Consider the following 20,827-nt stretch of genomic DNA (forward strand, 5'->3'; position numbering starts at 1 on the left):
CTCAAAGAAATCCAGCAGCACTAGTGTGAGGAAGCAGAGGCAGGGAAATCAGTAGGCACCTTTGTTATATCAAACAGGAACAAAATATCCAGGTCCCTGAAGCAGTTCCCCTAGGCTCCCCTGTGCACTGTGACAGGAGAAGCTGCCTCTGGGGCTGGGGTAAAGCACAGTAAACCTGAGCAGATAGTGCACTGGCAGAGAGAGCAGATGACCAAATACATGCCAAGGCTTTCCTTCCCAGCCCTTGACCTATGAGAGCTACAGGAGCCACTCTCACTGCAGCACACCTCACTGTAGTAGGCAGACTTAGCCCTCTCCCAGCCTTTTGTCTAATTCCTCCCAAGACTGGTATGTACCACCCCAAAGCCAGGTTCCCAGAAGCAGCCATTACCGTTTATCCCACCTGTGGCCTGCAGCAGCAACCTGGATCAAGACTTTCTTGACCCAAGGGGCAGTTTCTCAGAACAAAATACACAAGAGTGAGGTAGCATGAGGGAGTGATCCATAGAATTATTTATTTGAATAGATTTATCCCTAGCTATGGGCTCTGTCATCAACTTTGCAGCCCATAGATGGTAGATTGTTCTTCATTCCTTTTTAAAAAAAATTTAGATTAACAAAAACTGTTAATCTGTTAATGGCCCAGATGCCCATTCTGGAGGAGGGACATTAAAAGTAGCTCTCAGGGTCATTGAGACTCTTGGGTAGCCAATGATGGGGTAGCCTTATAACCCATACCCTAGAGTCTTCTCAGGGGGTCCATCCCCTCCCCAGATGGTAAGTCTAGGGACCATGTGACATCATTTCACAGGGAAAACACCAGGGCCATAGCTGACAACCTCAGTATTAGCTTGGGCCACACAGCACAAAGCAAACTATGGTGACTGCTGGCTCTTATTTCTCAAACTAATTGGAAAAAAATGCTGAGAGGAAAGTGGGGAAAGAAGGTAACAATCTGGGGCAGACAGACAGGTCTCCAGCTCCCTTGAGGTCCTAAAGCAACAGCTTGACCACACCCTGAGCATGTGGCAGCCCTGGGGAGGAAGGACGGACGTGAGGGTGGCTTCCTAAATTTCAGGTGTTTTCCCAACTTTCAGACAGAACAAACCACATTTAGCTGGCAGACAGCAGTGACAAACAGCTAGCACTGGGGCCCACAGGGTTCTAACAGTAATTGTCAAGAGGCATTCAAGAGCAGGAATTCACAGGGTCTCAATTTTCTTTCCCTTCGTCACCCAAAGGTACACTGGTGCCACTCAGCCATCTGTTACCACTGTCTGTTCTTGCTCCCTTGCACTGAGGCTGCGCCATTTGTCCTGTCTGGGGACTGACCATGCACCAAGCTCAAGCAGGATGCAAGTTTGGACTTCAGGGCCTCTACTTTTCACAGCAGGTCCCCCACAATATTGAGCACTGAATGAAATGTGGGCTGCAGGTGTGAGTGGGGTCCCATTGTTAGAGTTGTCCAGACCATGTCTGAATGTCCCTGGTGTGTTTAAACCCGAGCTAAGTCTTTGAGGAACTACAGGTGTGGCCAGCACAGAACCAGTGGTCTGCACAGCTGTGTCTGTCCTTTGAGCTTCTTGCTTCTGCTGTATAGCCAATTCCTGCCACAAATCTCTGGCTTCATCCTTCAGTCTCTGGACAGATTCTAGGAGATTCTCCTTTTTGACAAATTCACTGTCCAGGAAGGCATTTCTTTCAATGGCTTGATGCAAGCGCTGCTCAAAGTTTTCTAGAGACATGATTAAGGCTTACTTGGCTCTTTCCAAGCCATCATTTGCTTGCTCCAGTTCCCTGATTTATTTCTGCAAGTGGTCTTTGTTTTCACCTGTACCAGGTCATCTTCCAAAGCTGAGATCTGCTGGTAGCCCTCAGAATGCTGCATTTCGAACTTTTTTTTAATTTCTTTTATTCATATGTGCATACAATGTTTGGGTCATTTCTCCCCCCCTTCCCCCTGCCCCCTTCCTTTCTCCTGTCCCCTCCCTCTCCCCCCATACCCCTCGCTACCAGGCAGAAACTATTTTGCCCTTATCTCTAATTTTTTTTTCACATCTTATATTGTTGAATTTATGTAACATTTCCAAAATGAAATAAACAGAAAAAATAGATTAGTGGTTGGTTAGGGTTCTGTGAAAAGAGAAGGAACTGCAGGTGATAGTTTTGAGGATAGGAAAGTGTTTTAAAACTTACTGTGGTGGTGGCTGCCAAGCTCTTACAATATGCTAAAAGCAACTGAACTTACTTTAAAGAATTATTTATCTCAATAGAGAGGTTTTCAAAGTGGAAGGGTGGGGGAAGGAAAGAGGAAGTACAAGTCCTGGAAGTGTATCATATCTCTAGTTTGAGTTTGTGTGAGTCCATGTTAGATACTGGCTTCTTACCCATTGAGATAGACAGGTCACCCTGTTAACCCGAAGTCTGGGATTTAGTGTGTTGTCCTTCCCTCTGCCTGTAGGTTGTACATTCTGTTCAGTTCCTAGGAAGCTGACTTCTAGATACTGTTTCTCTATCTCAATCCTGGCTATGGTACTAACAGGTCACTACTCCCCTTATAGCATCCTGACCTCAAAGCCCTTGCATGAGTATCAGCTCCTCCTTTTCTATCACAGTCCACTTAAATTAAGCCTACAGTACTCATTCTTCTCCACAACTTAAGAATTCAGGACAAAGATCTTTAAGAAATAGGATCGCATTTCCATGGCAAAATTTATATACCCTTCATGAAGCACCATGAATTGAGATTTCAACGTTTTCATTCAAATGTCATAACAAGAAGATTATCTTTGGAGTCTTTATTTTTTTTCCTTTTTCTTTTATTATTCATATGTGCATACAAGGCTTGGTTCATTTCTCCCCCCTGCCCCCACCCCCTCCCTTACCACCCACTCCACCCCTTCCCTCTTCCCCCCCTCAATACCCAGCAGAAACTATTTTGCCCTTATTTCTAATTTTGTTGAAGAGAGAGTATAAGCAATAATAGGAAGGACCAAGGGTTTTTGCTAGTTGAGATAAGGATAGCTATACAGGGAGTTGACTCGCATTGCTTTCCTGTATATATGTGTTACATTCTAAATTAATTCTTCTCAAACTAACCTTTTCTCTAGTTCCTGGTCCCCTTCTCCTGTTGGCCTCTTGATGGTTTCTAGCTGCATGAGAAGGCAGTTATTTTCTGACTGGAGGTCCTGGTTTCAATTTGTTGCAGCTGCATCTCCAATTCAGCTTTATATTCTCAGTTTCCCTTCTGGAATTCTTGGAATTCCTTCTGCGTATTCTCTGCCCTCTGCTTGTAGGTCATCACCGATCTTTCCAATAGTTTGCTTCTTCCCCCTCAGAACTGAAAGTCCTTCCAGGTTCTCCACTGTGAAGATGGGGAAGAGCTCACTCTTCTTGTGGCATGGTGTCAGGCTCAGCAAAGACCAGGTTCAGTGACGGCAAGGGCTTTCATTGGTATATTTACATGCTACCATATAGTCTCCTTCTGTCACTTAAGTTGAAAAACTGTATTCGCCTGTAATTTTTTCCAAAACATAGCTACTCTGAATTTGATTGCTGGATATGACACCATTCACTTGACCTTTCTGAGATGTGGATATAGAGATATATACAAATACTTCTTACTGAACCTATATACTACGAGACAAATAAGCCATGATTAACTTGCTCTCTAAATACACCCAGCTGGGTTTATCGTTTGGATTTTATAATATAGGGCCCCAACTTCAAGAACTGTTTAAGGACTAATAAATTAATTATTTCTAAAAATTTCTTGTGTTACAGTTGGCCCATGGATTCTGTCCAGACACCCAAATGTTATGCTCATCTCTTGTCATACCAGAGGATTCAGCAATCACCCTGAAACAAATGGAGCAGGAGAGATGAATCTGAGTCCACCTTCAAACTATATTCTTTAAACTCTGATAGGCAAAAACCTCAGCAATGAAAAAAATCTACACATAATGGATTAATTTCCTGTGACTTAACATTGGATGAAACTGAAAAATAGAAAAGTAGCCCCTGGCATTTAAGATCTGGCTTGATCACCAACTTCAGATAACACTATTTTGTGGACAGGGTTTGTCAAGACAAAAAACATGATCATTCCATAATCAGAACTGACTACAGGGGAAAAAAACCATGAAGATTTTCTAAGCCACAAAAATTACCAAGTTTCTTCCTATATATATGAATTTTCCACATAATTGTATTATACTTTTGAGTATGAACTCTTTGAAAGAAATATCATATATTTTCTGGATTCATAACTATATAATAGATACTTAGCTGCCTTGTTAAGTAGAAGGTAATTTTCCTTAGTAAGTCTAGGTCATTAATGATTGTACTGTACAGTGAAGAATTTAAGGACACTTAGGACATCTAATGCCTTTGTGTTTTTATCAAATGGTCTAAGATAACTATAATATTTTAATTCTAGTGTCAGCTCTGAATATTGTTTCTGTCTCCTTTACTTTGAAGTGTCTACCAATTATCACTTCTTGCTGCTATCTTCTAGCTTCTCCATCCATTTTAATTTTCTGCCTTAATATCCATTGACCTAGAAAAATAATGAATGTTCAGTCTTTTTTGAAAAATGGTAAAAAGATTAAAATATAAGTAAAGAAAAACCCACAATTATTTAACACAGCATACCCACTAGGGTGCCTACTATTAAAAAGACAGATAGTAACAAGTGTACACAAGAATATAAGCAATGGAAACCCTCATACGATACAGGTGGTAGTGTAAATTGGCACAAGAATTTCATAAAACTCTGGAAATGTCTATGAAAACTAAAACATACATATTTATGACCTAGTAATTCCACTCATATGCTTATTTCCAACATAAATGCACACATTTTGACACACATTAGTCAAAAACTACATATGACGAAACTCACTGAAATTGTTGAACAACACAGAATGGGGGGAAAGTTTGAGGAAATGCAGTGGAGGGGGATTAGATTAATTTAAGCACAATACATTTACTGGTAAACTATCGAGGCAAAAATCCCACTGAACAACAGACAGAAACCTAAACAATGAAGGAAAAAAATGTAAAACAGGTCACACTAAGAGGAGGTACGAATGGAAGGGGGTAAATGAAGAAAGTAAAGAAGGTGAATACAGTTGATGTACTTTCTATACAAGTATGAATATGGAACACTCAAACCTGTTGAAATCACCATAAGAGGATTAAGGTAGAAAAGAGAATAATGGAGAGGATGAACCAATTCAGGGTATAACACACATATACAATGAAATGTCACAGTGAAAATCCCGATACAACTATCATAAACAAAATGTATTTTTTTAAAAAAATGAAGGACAGGAAGGTAAAACAAGTCCTGTCCAGGAGTTGGTACCAGCAGAAGGGGGGAAGGCAAAAGGAAAGGATGAAGGAAGGTGAATATGGTGTAAATACTATGTATTCATGTACAATAATGGAACAATGAGACCTGTTGAAACGAATATGGTGGAAGCGCTTACTATGTATTTATGTGTGGTGATGGAGCAATGAGACCTGTTGAAACTGCTCTAAGAAAGGGGGAGGAGGAGATAAAGGAGAAAGATGGAGAAGGTGAATCTAATCAAGATATACTGTAAGCACTTTTGTAAATGTCACAATGTACCCCAGGTACAACTATAATGTGCTAATAAAAAACTACATATAAAAGGGCTATAGTGGTATTATTTATAATAGCCACAAAATGTAACAAATATATGGCAAAATTTAATATATCTATATGGCAAACCATATAGTAGTGAAAAACAGACATAGCATAGATAAATAACGCAATATAATGAGAATTTCTTGGGGGAAAGATATAAATAAGTACATGCTGTATAATTATGTTAATATTATTTGAAGTTTGGATACAGGTGAAACTAATCTGTGATGCTAGAAATCAGTATAGGGGTTTCCTCTCAGGAGAAATGAAAGACAAAGGATTGGGAGAAAGTGCCATGGGAACTTTTGAGATTCTGGTAAAGATTTATTTCTTAATTGGGTTTGTGGTCAGATGATATGTTGAATATGTAATAATTTATCAAGCTCTACATTCATGATTTGTGCTCTTTACTCTTTATATTCCAGTAATAAAGTAAAAAATTATACTAAAGATAAACAATTGTATAGAAAATATTCACATTTTCAAATTATAAAAAGGAGTTCAAAAAGTGTCAAAAGAAGTTTGGAACTGAAAGTATGAGCTCATCTTTTTTGTTGTTGTTTTTGATGCTGGGGATCAAATCCAGGGCCTGGCATATGCCAGGCAAGCACTCTACCACTAAGCTACATCCTAGCCTGAATTCATCTTTTTACATTCACATTTAACCAGAGTGGAAAATGCTGTATGTCAGTCATAGGCATAGCTCCTTGTTGTTCATTTAGCAATAACTAGAGCTGTTTGAAGATCTGTAGAACAGAAAATGACTGAGACCAGAAGTATGGCTCTGGGCTCTGCGTGAGCAGAGAGTTGATTTCTTGGAAGGATGTGCTAGAAGAGAGAGAACCAGGTAGGGACAAATTTGGTAAGGAATTGAATGCTGAGGGATGGGATAAGGCTGTCATTTCAGAGGTAAGATGAGGAAGGAAGTAATAGGATGTCTAACTCAAACGGTGAGCTGGGTGTTGCGGGGGGATATGTATGAATTTTTTGTTTATAATGGAAGAGACTAAAAATCCTGAGTTTGCTCCTGAGAAGCACTCATCTAAGACAAGGAACATGGCACTCTTCTGTAGAAGGGGAAAGACCAGAGTAAGGAATCCCATCAGATCTGATCTCTATCATAACCTTTGTAGCAGATCAGAAGAGGGTGGTTTTCCACAAGATTCTCCCAAGGAGAATCACTCAGTCACACATTTCTTTTTTATTTATTTTATTTTATTTTTTTATTATTCATATGTGCATACAATGCTTGGGTCATTTCTCCCCCCTGCCCCCACCCCCTCCCTTACCACACACTCTGCCCCCTCCCTTCCCCCCCCACCCCCTCACTACCTGGCAGAAACTATTTTGCCCTTACCTCTAATTTTGTTGAAGAGAGAGTATAAGCAATAATAGGAAGGAACAAGGGTTTTTGCTGGTTGAGATAAGGATAGCTATACAGGGAGTTGACTCACATTAATTTCCTGTGCATGTGTGTTACCTTCTAGGTTAATTCTTTTTGATCTAATCTTTTCTCTAGTTCCTGGTCTCCTCCTATTGGCCTCGGTTGCTTTTAAGGTATCTGCTTTAGTTTCTCTGCGTTGAGGGCAACAAATGCTAGCTAATTTTTTAAGTGTCTTACCTATCCTCATATCTCCCTTGTATGCACTCACTTTTATCTTGTGATCAAAGTTCAATCCCCTTGTTGTGTTTGCCCTTGATCTAATGTTCGCATATGAGGGAGAACATACGATTTTTGGTCTTTTGGGCCAGGCTAACCTCACTCAGAATGATGTTCTCCAATTCCATCCATTTACCAGCGAATGATAACATTTCGTTCTTCTTCATGGCTGCATAAAATTCCATTGTGTATAGATACCACATTTTCTTGATCCATTTGTCACACATTTCTATCTTGTACAGCAGGCACATTCATTTGTGTAAACATCGATCTCTTTACCCAATTTGGCCAACACATGGTCCTGAACTTCCTAGTTTGCTATTGTGGAAAGGATTAGATACAGATAGTACAGATATAGAAAATACGGGGGTGAGTGTCAGAGTGAGTGGCCTCTGGAGGAGTTGCAGGGCATAGGATTACTGAATGTAATAGTAATCATTACCATCAAGAATTTAAAGAAAGATTTCAATTGTGGCTACAGACAGAACCTTATATAATTTTTTTCTTTCCCCAATGCATTCCCTGATGATTGAGGGCTGGATTACAGCTATTTTGGCAGCGCTCCCAGAAAATAAAGTAACTGACCCCTCTTTCTGGCCAAAGTAATTAGATTATGCCTCCCCAAACACACATGTACACTTTCTTGCACACATACACATACATAAACAACTGACATATTACTAAATGAAAAACAGCAAATTCCATTCTTCTTGTCTAGCCACCTCCATTCTCATCTCCCACTCATCCTAGTAAACCCTGGGCACCTTGGAATTATTTAACTTATTTTGTACTTTCACACCTCTGAACCTTTCCTATTATGTTCTGTAAGGTAGAATACTCTTACAAACCATGAACCCTTCCCATCCTTTTCATCACTTATAGCCCAATTCCTCTTTCAGGCACTCTTGGCACCTACCCCCAATCCAGGACACCCCAGACTAAGCTGTAATTCACTGCTTACTCCTGTGTTTGTACTGTATGTTAATGATCCTCCTCACCTATTTCCATCTATTTTATATGAGTCATTTTTAGTAAGTAGGGTTAAACGTCAGATGGTGTGAGAGAAAGTATTTATGCTTGGGATTCTGACAGACCTGGGTTCAAATCCTGATCTCTTTCATTTGTTGCTGCCTGACTTTGGACAGGTAAGTTCACCTTCCTGACTCAGTTTTCTCATCTGTAACATGAGGACTATTAAGAGTAGCTACCTCATAATTAAAATTAAATTATTTTAATATGAGAAAAGTGAAAGCACCAAAAACAGTGCCTGTCACAGTAAGTGCTCCGTAAATGGTTAGCTCTTATTGTTATTACCATAGTTTGCACCTACCCCAAAACATACCTACTAAGCTCCACACGGAAAGGAATACTTGTTTTTCCTCTGATGTACCTCTCTAATACCCAGCACTATGCCTGGCATGTGGCACATGCTCAAGAAATGCCTGTTGTGTGTGTGTTGATGCTTTAATGAATCTATAAAGTAATTATCACTAACCTCCTCCCAAATCCTCTTCTGCCTATTAGCATAGTGCTTTACACCCCACGGTGGCGGGGGGGGGGAACTTCAAGGGCAGAGTCATTGAACAGTCCCCCACAATCCTTTGATCCTTTGGTTTCATCTCTATTACTCCTTTCCGTGAAATCTCTTCTCTAACAAAATCGAATCCAGCAGCAAACACTTCAACCAGCCTCTCCTGGCAGGCAGAAGTAGAGGGCGGGAGAGGAAGACTGGGAGCGGGGCGTGGTCACCACGTCGCAGAGCCTAACTGCGCCTGCGTAGGCTGCGGCAAAGCGAAACGCTGTTAGGCTTGCTCTCATTGCTGGCTAGTGCTTGTGTAAAAAGATCGCCCTTCTTACCAGCTCTCACTTTTGATCCGCCCAGCTCCCGGGTCTCAGGCTTCGGCTTTGTGCCGAGCCGCCAACACACCTACCGTCATCTCCGACGGACCGCTGACCTCCCGGTTCCCGCTCCCGTCTTCAGGAACCATGTCTCTGGTAAGCCAGAATGCGCGCCACGGCAGCGCAGAAACCACTGCAAATTACAGCGGCAGCCGGGGTGAAATGCAGGCTACTAACGCCTCCGGGCTCCCCAACTCCATGCTGGTTCCTGATGTTCCCCAGGGTCCTCAGGTTCCAATCGACCCTCAGGGTGCCAGCGCTTCCCAGGCTGCGCAGGACCCAAATGACATCGAGGTACTGATCGACGAGCAGTCCCGACGTTTGGGGGCGCTCAGGGTCCACGACCCTCTAGAAGAAAGGTCAATTGCTTTGGTGAATTTCATGCGAATGAAAAACCAAACCGAAGGATCTATCCAGCAGTCAGAGATGCTGGAGTTTCTCAGAGAATACTCAGATCAGTTCCCCGAGATTCTTAGACGAGCCTCAGCTCACCTGGATCGGGTCTTTGGGTTGAACCTGAGGGTTCTTGATCCCCAGAATGACACCTACAATCTAATCAATAAACGGGGTCCCCAGACCACTGATCGGCTAGCAGAGACCCTGGACATGCCAAAGGCAGGTCTCCTGGCCTTGGTCCTAGGCCACATCCTCCTGAATGGCAACAGGGCAAGAGAGGCCTCCATTTGGGATCTGCTGCTAAAGGTTGATGTGTTGGATGAGCCTCAGAGGATCAACAACCTCTTTGGGAACACAAGAAACCTCCTTACTACTGAATTTGTACGCATGCGATTTCTGGAGTACTGGCCAGTATATGGCACTAATCCCCTGGAATTTGAGTTCTTGTGGGGCTCTAGAGCCCACAGGGAAATCACAAAAATGGAAGCCCTAAAGTTTGTGGCAGAGGCCCATGATGAAGAACCCTGGAGCTGGCCAGAAGAATATAACAAGGCCCTGGAAGCTGATAAAGCCAAAGAAAGAAGTCAGGCTGCTGGCTTAGAGTTCTGGTCAGAGGATACTATGAATGACAAGGCAAATGATTTGGTCCAGTTGGCCATTAATGTCACTGAGGAGTTGCTTCCTATACATCAGGATGAGCTGTTGGCTCACACTGGCAAAGAATTCGAGGATGTGTTCCCAAATATCCTCAGCCGAGCTACTCTAATCCTTGATCTATTCTATGGTTTCTCTCTGATTGAGGTTGATACCAGTGAGCACATCTATCTGCTGGTCCAGCAACCAGAATCAGAGGAAGAGCAAGTAATGCTAGAGAGCCTGGGGAGACCCACTCAAGAATATGTGATGCCCATCCTGGGTTTGATATTCCTGATGGGCAACCGTGTCAAAGAAGCCAACATCTGGAACTTACTTCGGAGATTTAGTGTGGATGTAGGGAGAAAGCATGCGATCACCTGCAAGCTTATGAGACAGCGCTACCTGGAATGCAGGCCACTGTCCTACTCTAATCCAGTTGAATATGAGCTTCTATGGGGTCCTCGAGCTCACCTCGAAATCACCAAAATGAAAGCCTTGGAGTACATGGCCAGGCTCTACAGAAAGCGACCACAGGACTGGCCAGAGCAATATAGGGAGGCTGTGGAAGATGAGGAGGCCAGAGCCAGATCTGAGGCAACGGCCATGTTCTTCTTTGGCTCCATGTGAAGCCTGGAGAACATGTATCACTTCAGTTAAAGAGGCCATTGGGAAATGGGCACTGGTGCCCCAAATCAGAAGTTGGGGAGGGTTGGGGTAGGGAGTACACATTGTGCTTACTGTGTTCCAGTTCTAACAGTATTTCCTTCCTTCTAATATGCACTTAAATTAGGTTCATGATCAATATTTATAAATGAAATTGCTCATTTGTCCTTTCTGTCTTGTTTCAGTATACAAGGTCAGACAACTGTGTAAAATATATTGCTAATATTTACATCTTTGAAATAATCAGTAAAATGATCTGGTGCAGGAGTGAAATGATAATAACACACATACATACACACACACACACACACACACACACAAAAACCAAACACAAAACCACTAACCTGTGGTTGCCCTCCCTTTGTGTCTATCTACTGTTGTGTTAAAAAAAAAAACTGCCACTTAACTGTATTTGCTTTGCTGTTCCAAAGTGTAGTGAAAAATAAAAGCATAATGAATTAGATACCATGTTTATGCACTTATTTCCTTTACAAACATTTATTAAGCACCTGCATGCTCTGAGCACAGGGCTATGTGATGGGAACACAAGGGTAAAGAAGCCCAGTTGGGCCCCAGAGCTTGAGGGAAGAAAGTGTGCTAGTGTATAATAAGGTTAGGAAAATGGGGTGGTGTGGGACTCTAAAAGAATAACACCCAACTTTAGGTGCTAGGAGCACGGTGGAGAAGGCATTGGGGTCCAAGAAGGGCTGAAGAAGGTGCAGCAGTGTGAAGCAGGGATGATTGGGGGAGGGGTGGGAACAAAGACATGCTTTAGTAATACATATGTGAATTTGGGAAGAGAGAGGAAGGGAGAGAATGTTGGTGAATACAAGGGCGGTGTGTAAAATGCCTTCGGGGGATCTGAAAGTAACTCAGAAAGAAAAAAAAAATGTTGAGTTCAAGCGGGTAGTGGGAGAAGTAAGTCTGTGGCAGATTAACAAGGACACCCATCCTCAGAGGGTGGCTCTTTGGAAACAGTAATGGCCTTCGTGAAGACAGCTGGCCTGGCTCTTGAGTCAGACAGAACAATCCACCAAAAAGAGTTCTGTACGAGATCCTCTGGCAGCACAGTTTATTTCAGCACCCAAGCTGTTCAGGTGAATGTTAGCATTTTGGGTCTTTTCATTCTGATTCCTCTCACAGTTTCCAACCTGTCTCGCAGTTCTCCCCAAGCCTTCCCTAGAGAGCCTGCAGGACAATTTCTGAGAGGCATCCCTGGCACTGGGGTGAATATCATACGAAAGTAACCTCTGACTGAGAAAAGGGGAGTGATAACTAATGCATCATTAGTACCAGCAAGATTTCTGCCCTTTGCATCCGTTTAATCACCAGAGGCTATCCCCAACTGCCACATCCTAGCAGATAGGAGAGAGTTGGAAGATACTACTCACATTTTTGTCAGTCTCAGGAAGAGAACAACTCAGCCTTCCTGCTGAGGGAGGGCACAGGGGGAAGGGAAATATACCCTTTTGGTCCCCAAGTCTGACCCGCCGCTATGCAGAAGCCTAATTAGAGCTGTCTGCTTGGGAAAACCACTGCGCAGGCGTCCTCCGCGGTTGCCAGGGCGATACAGCCCCCATCATGTCTCAGTAATCGCTGTAACAGCATTCCAAGAACTAAAGGCTAAGGGCGGGATTTCCAGCTACCAGGAAATTAGCACCTGGATCGCTTGGGCTGACCGGAGTAAGGAAAATGGGGTGGGGTGGGGTTAGGAGGCGGGAAAGTATCCGACTCAAAATCTTTTGACGTGTGGTCCTACTTGCACTTTAAACTGTGAGGCTTTCATCCTTCAGCCTCCTTGAACCTTAAATCTGTATAGGCTCATGGGGTTGAGGATGGGAAGGAGGCATACAGATTAAGGTGCCAAGTTTTTCTTGCTCTGACTTTTTGAACTGGTGCCGTTTCTGCCGTTCAAATGCATCATGTCTTCTGGGATCTCCAGTAGAGAGAAGATGTGACATCCGGACTAACATTCATCAATATAAAACTGCCAATTGTTTTAATATTAAACATGTGCTAGGCACTGTGCTGGATTTTTCATGTGCTTAGCTCTACACTTTCCACTAGCTCTCCAAGAAGCATATTAATATTCCCATTTGGCAGTACAGTACACTGAGGCTTACCTAGTATGACCAAGTCCTGGGCTTGGGGTACAAGGAGCCACCTCCTGGCCTAAGCTATGTTCTCATTCAAATTTGTCCACTCTCTGGAGATACAAAAAAGGGCAGCATAGAGAGGCAAGGCTATACCCCTGAGGAGTACGAAAGTGAATACGCACCCTTGGTCTATCTCTGGGGCTCCATGAAGCTGTCTAGGTGTAGAATATGCATCTGTGCCAGCTCCTTTCTCTGTCCTATGATTCTTCCCCCATCTGATCCTCTGTAAACCCCCAGCCTTATCTGCCACCTTTCACCCAGTGGAGAGTCAAACACCACCATTTCTGACCCTTCAGAAGTGTTTAGTAATGTGTTTTGCAATCCTGAAGGAACAATGATTCAACGGAACTCCTGACTTGTCCAGAGCTGCTCAGAAGTATAAGAATGGAAGTAAGAAATAGCCCTGTGCCACAGATGCCTCATGCAGCTTCTCATAAATGATAAACCTGAGACTTGTGTGGGACATGAGCAGATGATAAGGGAAAGGATGTGGTCTCTCTGTGGACACAGCCATTCCTGAGGCCAAGAGGATACCCGAGGACTTTCGACCCTTTAAGTCCCAACTTAGAATTAACACCGCCTTGGAGAAACACTTAGGGATGGAAGTGGGTGTCTGGTAAACAAGACTTACAGAGGATATTGCACAAATTAGTCCCATGTATGATCACCATTAAGCCTTTAGAACACCAGATCCAATATCTTTCTTATCCATGTGAATTTATTTGAAAAATGGGACAGCCTGAGTTCATTTACAGATTCTGTGCACTATCAATGCACATCTACTATTAAAGTTTTGGACAAGTTGTATCTCGTAAATGGGTGTTGATTAGGTATGGACTCATCATCATCATCCTGGATGTACAATGCCACCCAGAGTCCCCATTGACCTATGATTGGGATCTTTCCTGGGGAGATAACTACTGAAAGTGAATATATTCTGTTTCCAAGGGTACAATTCTGAGAAAATGGGTGGTTAGGAAAGCCTTTTCCTGCTCTTTTTCCCCACCAGTTTCCATATACACACACAAGCCATCCACATATAAATTTACAATCCAAGGAAAAGCTGAGCTGCACTTGCATAGGTGGATTTCAAGGCAACTTTTCCAGCCCCACGAACTGCTGCCCCTAAACCCTTCAGCCCATAAACACCTTTCAGATTCAGACAAGGACTTGAGAGTTTCCTTCTCCCTTCCTATAGGGGATCTCTACGCAGACAAATTTCCCACTGAACAGGGTTTCTTCTCCCCTCCCCCAATGAATAATCAGCAATGTCTTAAGGAATTCTCTGTGGACAGGGCTGAGGTTGTTGTAAATAATGTTTATTGTAGACTCCATAGGATTAAACCAAGTATTTGATACAGAAGGCACAATGTATTAGAATGGTTAAGAACTCCAGATCTCTATGGTGCTCACTATCATTTAGTAGCTCTGTGACCTTGGGCAAGTTATTCAACAACTCTTTCTGGCAAATTAAAGCTACTTTCAGGATTTAATAGAAAAAGCCTAGAATTATACTTACACTGTTCGATGATGTCAGAACTGTAGCACAAGCAGGTTGTATTCTAGTCTAATGATATTTCCATACCACACCACTGCCTTAAAGATTGCTATTTGTCTGCTGGGGATGTAGCTCAGTGGTAGAGTACTTGCCTAGCATGTCTAAGGCCCTGGGTTCATTCCCAGCCCTGTGGGGAAAAAAAAAGATTGTTACTTGTAAACACCTTGGTAGTTGAGTTCAAATGAAAACTGGTTTCCAGCCACATGTGATAGCACATGCCTGTGAGCCCAGTACTCAGGAGACTGAGGCAGGAGGATTGAGAGTTCAAGGCCATCCCGGGATATATAGCAAGTTCCAGGCCAACATAGAAAGACAAGCAAATAAGAAAATTGGACTCATTGAATGAATAGGTAAATATTAACTCCAGGAAGTTATGAATTAGTAATATTTAGCTACATCAATAGTATATTCTTTGCAGGCATTCATCCACAGGACACTTTTCTGGAGGCTAATGGGTAGTTTCTTTAAGCAGACCTCAATATCCTACAAGAAACCACCTGCCTTACTTATCCTCAGGGATTCCCAATCAATGAGAATGACTTCCCTTCTAAGGGTGCATGGTTAGGAAAGGAGTTGGGGGTTAATATTCAAAAAGCCTACCTCAAATTATCCTCTTGAAAACACTTGGTTTGGCATAGTTGATCAGGATAGTTTCCATCCTCTGTATGTCTACTTCTCTTGAAATATACAAAAGACAGTGGATAGAAAGAGGCTAGATAGAGATGGATACAATTGGGTAGAGAAAAAGAGGTGGGTAGAGAAACAAAGATGGCCATTGTTTTGGTAACTTCCCTCTGTTCTGAAACTTCAACCTGCATGGACCACAGCTCAGAGAAGCTTCCCTGTCTGTGGGAGCTGCAGGCAACATGGTATTCTGGGAGGACCCTAGCCTGGATTAGTCTTATCTCTGCAAGACAAAAAAGCTACTGTCCTGGGAGAAAATGTTCATCATGCTATTCAGTGAGGAAGATGATGCTGAGATTGATCAATGTGGAATCAATCCTGTATGCAACTCTGTATTGGGGCTGGGAGGGGGATGCAAGGCCTAAGGAGGAAGGAGGAAGGAAATGGTTAACACCAACCATTTATATAATGTCCTCTCACATAAATATTGCTACAGACATCCTCATAGTTCCTAACAGGTGAGAACTGCACAATTCTTGGCGTATAACTCATATCCAAACACCTGCACTAAGACGCTTAACCAAACTCTAACATGGCTTCTAGCTGCATAATTCTGTATCACTAGGATTGACCCTAGTTCTCCATTAAAATAACTGCCTGAGAAAATTCAATGCTGCCAGAATATTTTACTGTTTGTTTTAGCCAACACTTCAGGATAAGACACTGAACTCTCTTTTTTAGAGCATTTAGGGAAAAGGGTGTGCATCTCTCTCTAGGATCTGAGAACCATTCCTTTGAAATGTAGTCATTGAGAAGGATAAAGCCTCTGTCTCTCAGTCTCTGTAGGAGAACAGAATCCTAACTTTGGTAGCTGCCACCTAACAAATACAGCTGGCCTAACTGTATTTACACTTACCAACCCTTTATCATTTTCAGTTCTTTGACTCTACTGAGCTCCTACTGCCCCCTTTGTTATTCCCAAGTCACCTCTGTACAAATCGGAATACAGCTCAGCTCACTTCTCTCTTCAGCAGTTACTGAATAAAATCTTTTTTCACTGCTTTAATAACACCTGACTGTTTATCTTTGTACACAGGAGAAAAGGCATGCTGAGTGACATGTTGAGTGACATGCTGAGTGAAGAGAAGTCAGGCTCCAGCTTTGTCAGGGAACAAACTGGCCTCTGAGGTGGATGGGAGGCCCCATACCTCTTGTACAGATAGCCTCATTGCCAACTCCGCCTACAAGGAGCCAGACCCGGCTCAGCCCACTCAAGTAGTTCCACCTGATTCTTGTCTGGTCCCTGAGGCTGGTCTATATGGAGAAGACCCTAAATGTTCAAAGGTCATCTACCCAGTTCAATGTAATAAACAATTGCTGAATACTTGCTATATGCTGGTCTTGTTTATTAGACACTGGGAATGTCTTAACATGGATGAATCAGATGTGGTGACCCCCATTTGACCTGTGTTTCAATTTACTATTCGGCTATGGATCTGGTCAAATATATAAGCAATTTGTTAGGATTTTTATTTCAATTCATACTTTTTCATTTTTAGAATTTCTTATTGCTTTTTCTTCAAACACATGTTATTTTAAAATAAAGCTCCTGTTCTTTAAAAAAATTTTTTATTGTTGTGCTGGGTGTGGGTACATTGTAGCATTTACAAAGGTTAAAATTTATCAAATATGTCATACTTGAAATCCTCCCCTCCACTTCTCTCCCCCATTCTCCTTCCCCTGATTCCTGGAATAGTTTCAACAGGTATCATTTTTGCATTTACATACATGTGTATACATTGCACCATATTCATCCTCTTACCCCTTTCCCCACCACCTTGGCCCTCACACCAGTGCCTACCCACCTCCTACTGCACCTCCTATTCTCTGATTTTGTAGAAGAAAAAACATAAAAGATAAAACAAGAAACATGATGTTTTGCTAGTTTGAGATAAAGATAGCTAAACAGGGAGTTTCCTTGTGTTGTTCCCATACATATGTGTATTACAACCCCAATGGATTCGCTTCTACCAGTCCTCTTCACTCCTCCCTAGTCCCCTTCCGATGGTGGCCCTGGCCACTTTAAAATTTCTATATTCATCCTTGTACAGTGAGCATATCAACCTCATTAAATGTTTTGGTTTCCTTCCCTTGCCTTATCCCTCCCTCGTATAACCTCCCCTTATTGTGACCCGTGTCCAATAATATTACTGCATTTGTTTTAGGTCTACAATCCACATATGAGGAAGAACATGTGATTTTTGGCCTTCTGAGCCTGACTAACTTAACTTAAGATGATATTCTCCAATTCCATCCATTTACCTGTGAATGAAAAAATTTCATTCTTCTTTGTGACAGAGTAAAATTCTATTGTGTATAAATACCACATTTTCTTAATCCATTCTTCAGTAGTGGGGCATCTTGGCTGTTTCCAGAACTTAGCTACTGTGAATAGTGCTGCAATAAACATGGACATGCAGGTGCCTTTGTTGTAACCTGAGTCACATTCCTTTGAGTATATTCCTAGCAGTGGTATTACTGGATTGTATGCCAGATCTATTTCTAGTTTTTTAAGAAGCCTCCATATTGTTTTCCATAGTTGTTGTACTAGATTACATTCCCACCAGCAGTGTATAAGGGTTCCTTTTTCTCCGCATCCCCTCCAACATTTGTTGTGGGTGGTGTTCTTGATGGTAGAACAGGAGTGAGGTGGAATCTTAGTGTGGTTTTGATTTGCATTTCCTTTATGGCCAGGGATGATAAGCATTTTTTCATGTGTTTTTTGGTCATTTGGAGTTCTTCCTTTGAAAAAGTTGTTTAGTTCAGTTGCCCACTTCTTTATTAGTTCATTGATTTTGGGGGAGTTTAGGTTTTTTGAGCTTCCTGTATATTCTGGTTATCAGTCCCCTGTCTGATGTATAGCTGGCAAAGATTTTCTCCCATTCTGTGGGTGGTCTCTTCAATTTAGAGACCATTTCTTTTGTTGTGCAAAAGCTTTTTAATTTCCTGTAGTCCTATTTTTCAATCCTTTCTCTTAGTTGCTGAGCCACTTGTATTCTACTGAGAAAGTCCTTACCTATGCCTATTGCTTCCAGTGTATTCCTTGCTCTTTTCTATACTAGCTTCAAGGTTTCAGGTCTGGTATTAAGGTCCTCAATCAACTTTGAGTTGATACTAGTACAGGGTGATAGGCATGTATCTAGTTTCAATTTTCTGCAATCAGATAACCACTTTTCCTAGCAACATTTGTTGAAGAGGCTGTCTTTTCTCCATCATATGTTTTTGGCACATTTTGTCAAAAGTTAGGTGGGCGTAGCTGCATGGATGCATATACAGGTCCTCTATTCTGTTTCACTGGTCTTCATATCTGTTTTTGTACCAGTACCATGCTGTTTTTATTGCTATGGCTCTGTAGTATAGTTTGAAGTTGGGTATTGTGATTCCAGCATTGCTTTTTTTGCTCAGCATTGCCTTGGTTATTTGTGGTCTTTTGTGTTTCCAAATGAACTTTAGGGTTGATTTTTTTAATCTCTGTGATGAATGTCATTAGGATTTTGATGGGAATTGTATTGGACATGTAGATTGCTTTTGGTAGTATAGCTATTTGTATTATGTTGATTCTGCCCATCCAAGAGCATGGGCGATCTTTCCATCTTCTGTAATCTTGGATTTCTTTCTTCAGTGGTTTGTAGTTTTCCTTGTAGAGGTCATTTACATCCTTTGTTAAGGTTATTCCTAGGTATTTGATTTTTTTGAGGCTATTGTAAATGGAATTGTTTTCCTATATTCTTTCTCAATCTGTTCATTGTTGGTGTATAGAAAGGCTACTGATTTTTGTAAGTTGATTTTGTATCCTGCTCCTTTTCTGAAGATGTTTATGGTGTCTAGGAGTTTTTGGTGGGGTTTTTTTTTTTTTTTTTGGATCTTTAGGTATAAGATCATGTCATCTGCGAATAGGGATAGTTTGACTTCTTTACCTGTTTGTATTCCTTTTATTTCTTCTTCCTGCTTTATTGCTCTGGCTAGGAATTCCAAGACTATGTTGAATAAGAGTAGAGAGAATCTTGTCTCATTCCTGACTTTAGGGGAAATGGTTTCACTTTTTCCCTCTTAAGTATGATGTTGGCTATAGGTTTGTCATATATAGCCTTTATTATGTTGAGGTACATTCCTTCTATTTCTAGTTTCATCAGAGCTTTTATCATGAAATGGTGTTGAATTTTATCAAAGACTTTTTCTGCATCTATTGAGATGATCAAGTGGTTTTTGTCTTTGTTTCTGTTAATATGCTGTATTACATTTAATGATTTGCATATGTTGAACCATCCCTGTGTCCCTGGGATGAAGATGACTTGGTCATGGTAAATGATCTTTCTGATATGTTGTTGGATTCAGTTTGCCATTATTTTATTGAGTATTTTTGCATTAATATTCATTAAGGAGATTGGCCTGTAGTTCTCTTTTTTAGATATGTCCTTGTCTGGTTTTGGGATAAGTATAATACTGGCATTATAGAATGAGTTAGGCAGTGTTCCATGCCTTTCTATTTCATGGAGAAGTTTAAGGAGTGTTGGTATTAGTTCTTCTTTAAAGGTCTTTTAAAAGATTCTTTAAAGGATAATCTGTCAGGTCCTGGACATTTCTTTTTGGGAAGACTATTGCTGCTTCAATTCCTATTCTTATCTTATGGATTCCAGTCCCTTTTTCATCTCTTTCAATATTTTAAACAGATTTATTTCTAAGTTCCTGTCATATTTGTCTACTAATGCTCATTTCTTTAGTTGTGAATTCTGCCATTTGTTGAGTCTACTCAGTGTCTAATGGTGGTTTGTTTTTCTATATACATACACATGCATGCACACACACACATACACACACATCTTGTATTGTGTGCTCATCTTTAGCAGGAATTATCTTTTGAGAGATCCTGAGGCTGCCTCTGCCGCCAGTCTCTCCCTCTTGAGGGTAGGGGGGAGTTACATGCAGTCTGGTGCAGCTGTTTCACTCCAATTCTTCCAGCACAGATGACTCTCCTGGAGAGAATAACTCCTGCCCCACTGGAGCTTTCTCCTGTGCATATGTCTTTGGCTGTCTTCTATGACACAGTATTTTTATAGTTTACTGTCTTTTCAATGAGATTTTGGAAAGAAGGAGAAAATATAGACATAATCCCACCTATTGACGAGAACACAGTACTTATTTTTAATAGGTAAAAGTTGAAATCAAACTAAGTTTTTGCAGCAAATATTTTTATTTTTTATTAGCATATAATAGTTGTACAGGGATACACTGATATTTACAAACGTGCTGACAATATTCTTTGATTCACCTCCTTCTTCGTTCTCCCTCTTCCCCCCTCCCCTCTTCTTAGAACAATGTCAACAGGTGCCATTATTCTATTTTCATACATGAATACGAAATACATACACCATATTCATCCTTATTCACCTTCCCTTCTGTCCTTCCCCCTCTCACTGGTACCCATTCCTGGAAAGGACCAGCTTTACCTTCCTGTCCTTCATTTTTCCGAAGTGTATGTTGATAGTACAAGGGTGTTTCAC

General features: G+C 41.5%; 1 protein-coding gene and 1 pseudogene across 1 annotated transcript; one reads left to right on the plus strand and one right to left on the minus strand.

Annotated features, from left to right (window-relative positions):
* Positions 1–1,267: 1,267 nt before the first annotated feature.
* Positions 1,268–1,745, minus strand: LOC109675382 (nuclear distribution protein nudE homolog 1-like; annotated as a pseudogene).
* Positions 1,746–9,084: 7,339 nt separating this feature from the next.
* Magee2 (MAGE family member E2) lies at positions 9,085–11,391 on the plus strand. The gene has a single exon (XM_020152103.2). The coding sequence runs from the start codon at positions 9,321–9,323 to the stop codon at positions 10,890–10,892; it is 1,572 nt and encodes a 523-aa protein (XP_020007692.1). The 5' UTR covers positions 9,085–9,320; the 3' UTR covers positions 10,893–11,391.
* The last annotated feature ends 9,436 nt before the right edge of the window (positions 11,392–20,827 follow it).

Source organism: Castor canadensis, chromosome X (genome assembly GCF_047511655.1).
Source record: "Castor canadensis chromosome X, mCasCan1.hap1v2, whole genome shotgun sequence".
NCBI classification, from domain to species: domain Eukaryota; kingdom Metazoa; phylum Chordata; class Mammalia; order Rodentia; family Castoridae; genus Castor; species Castor canadensis.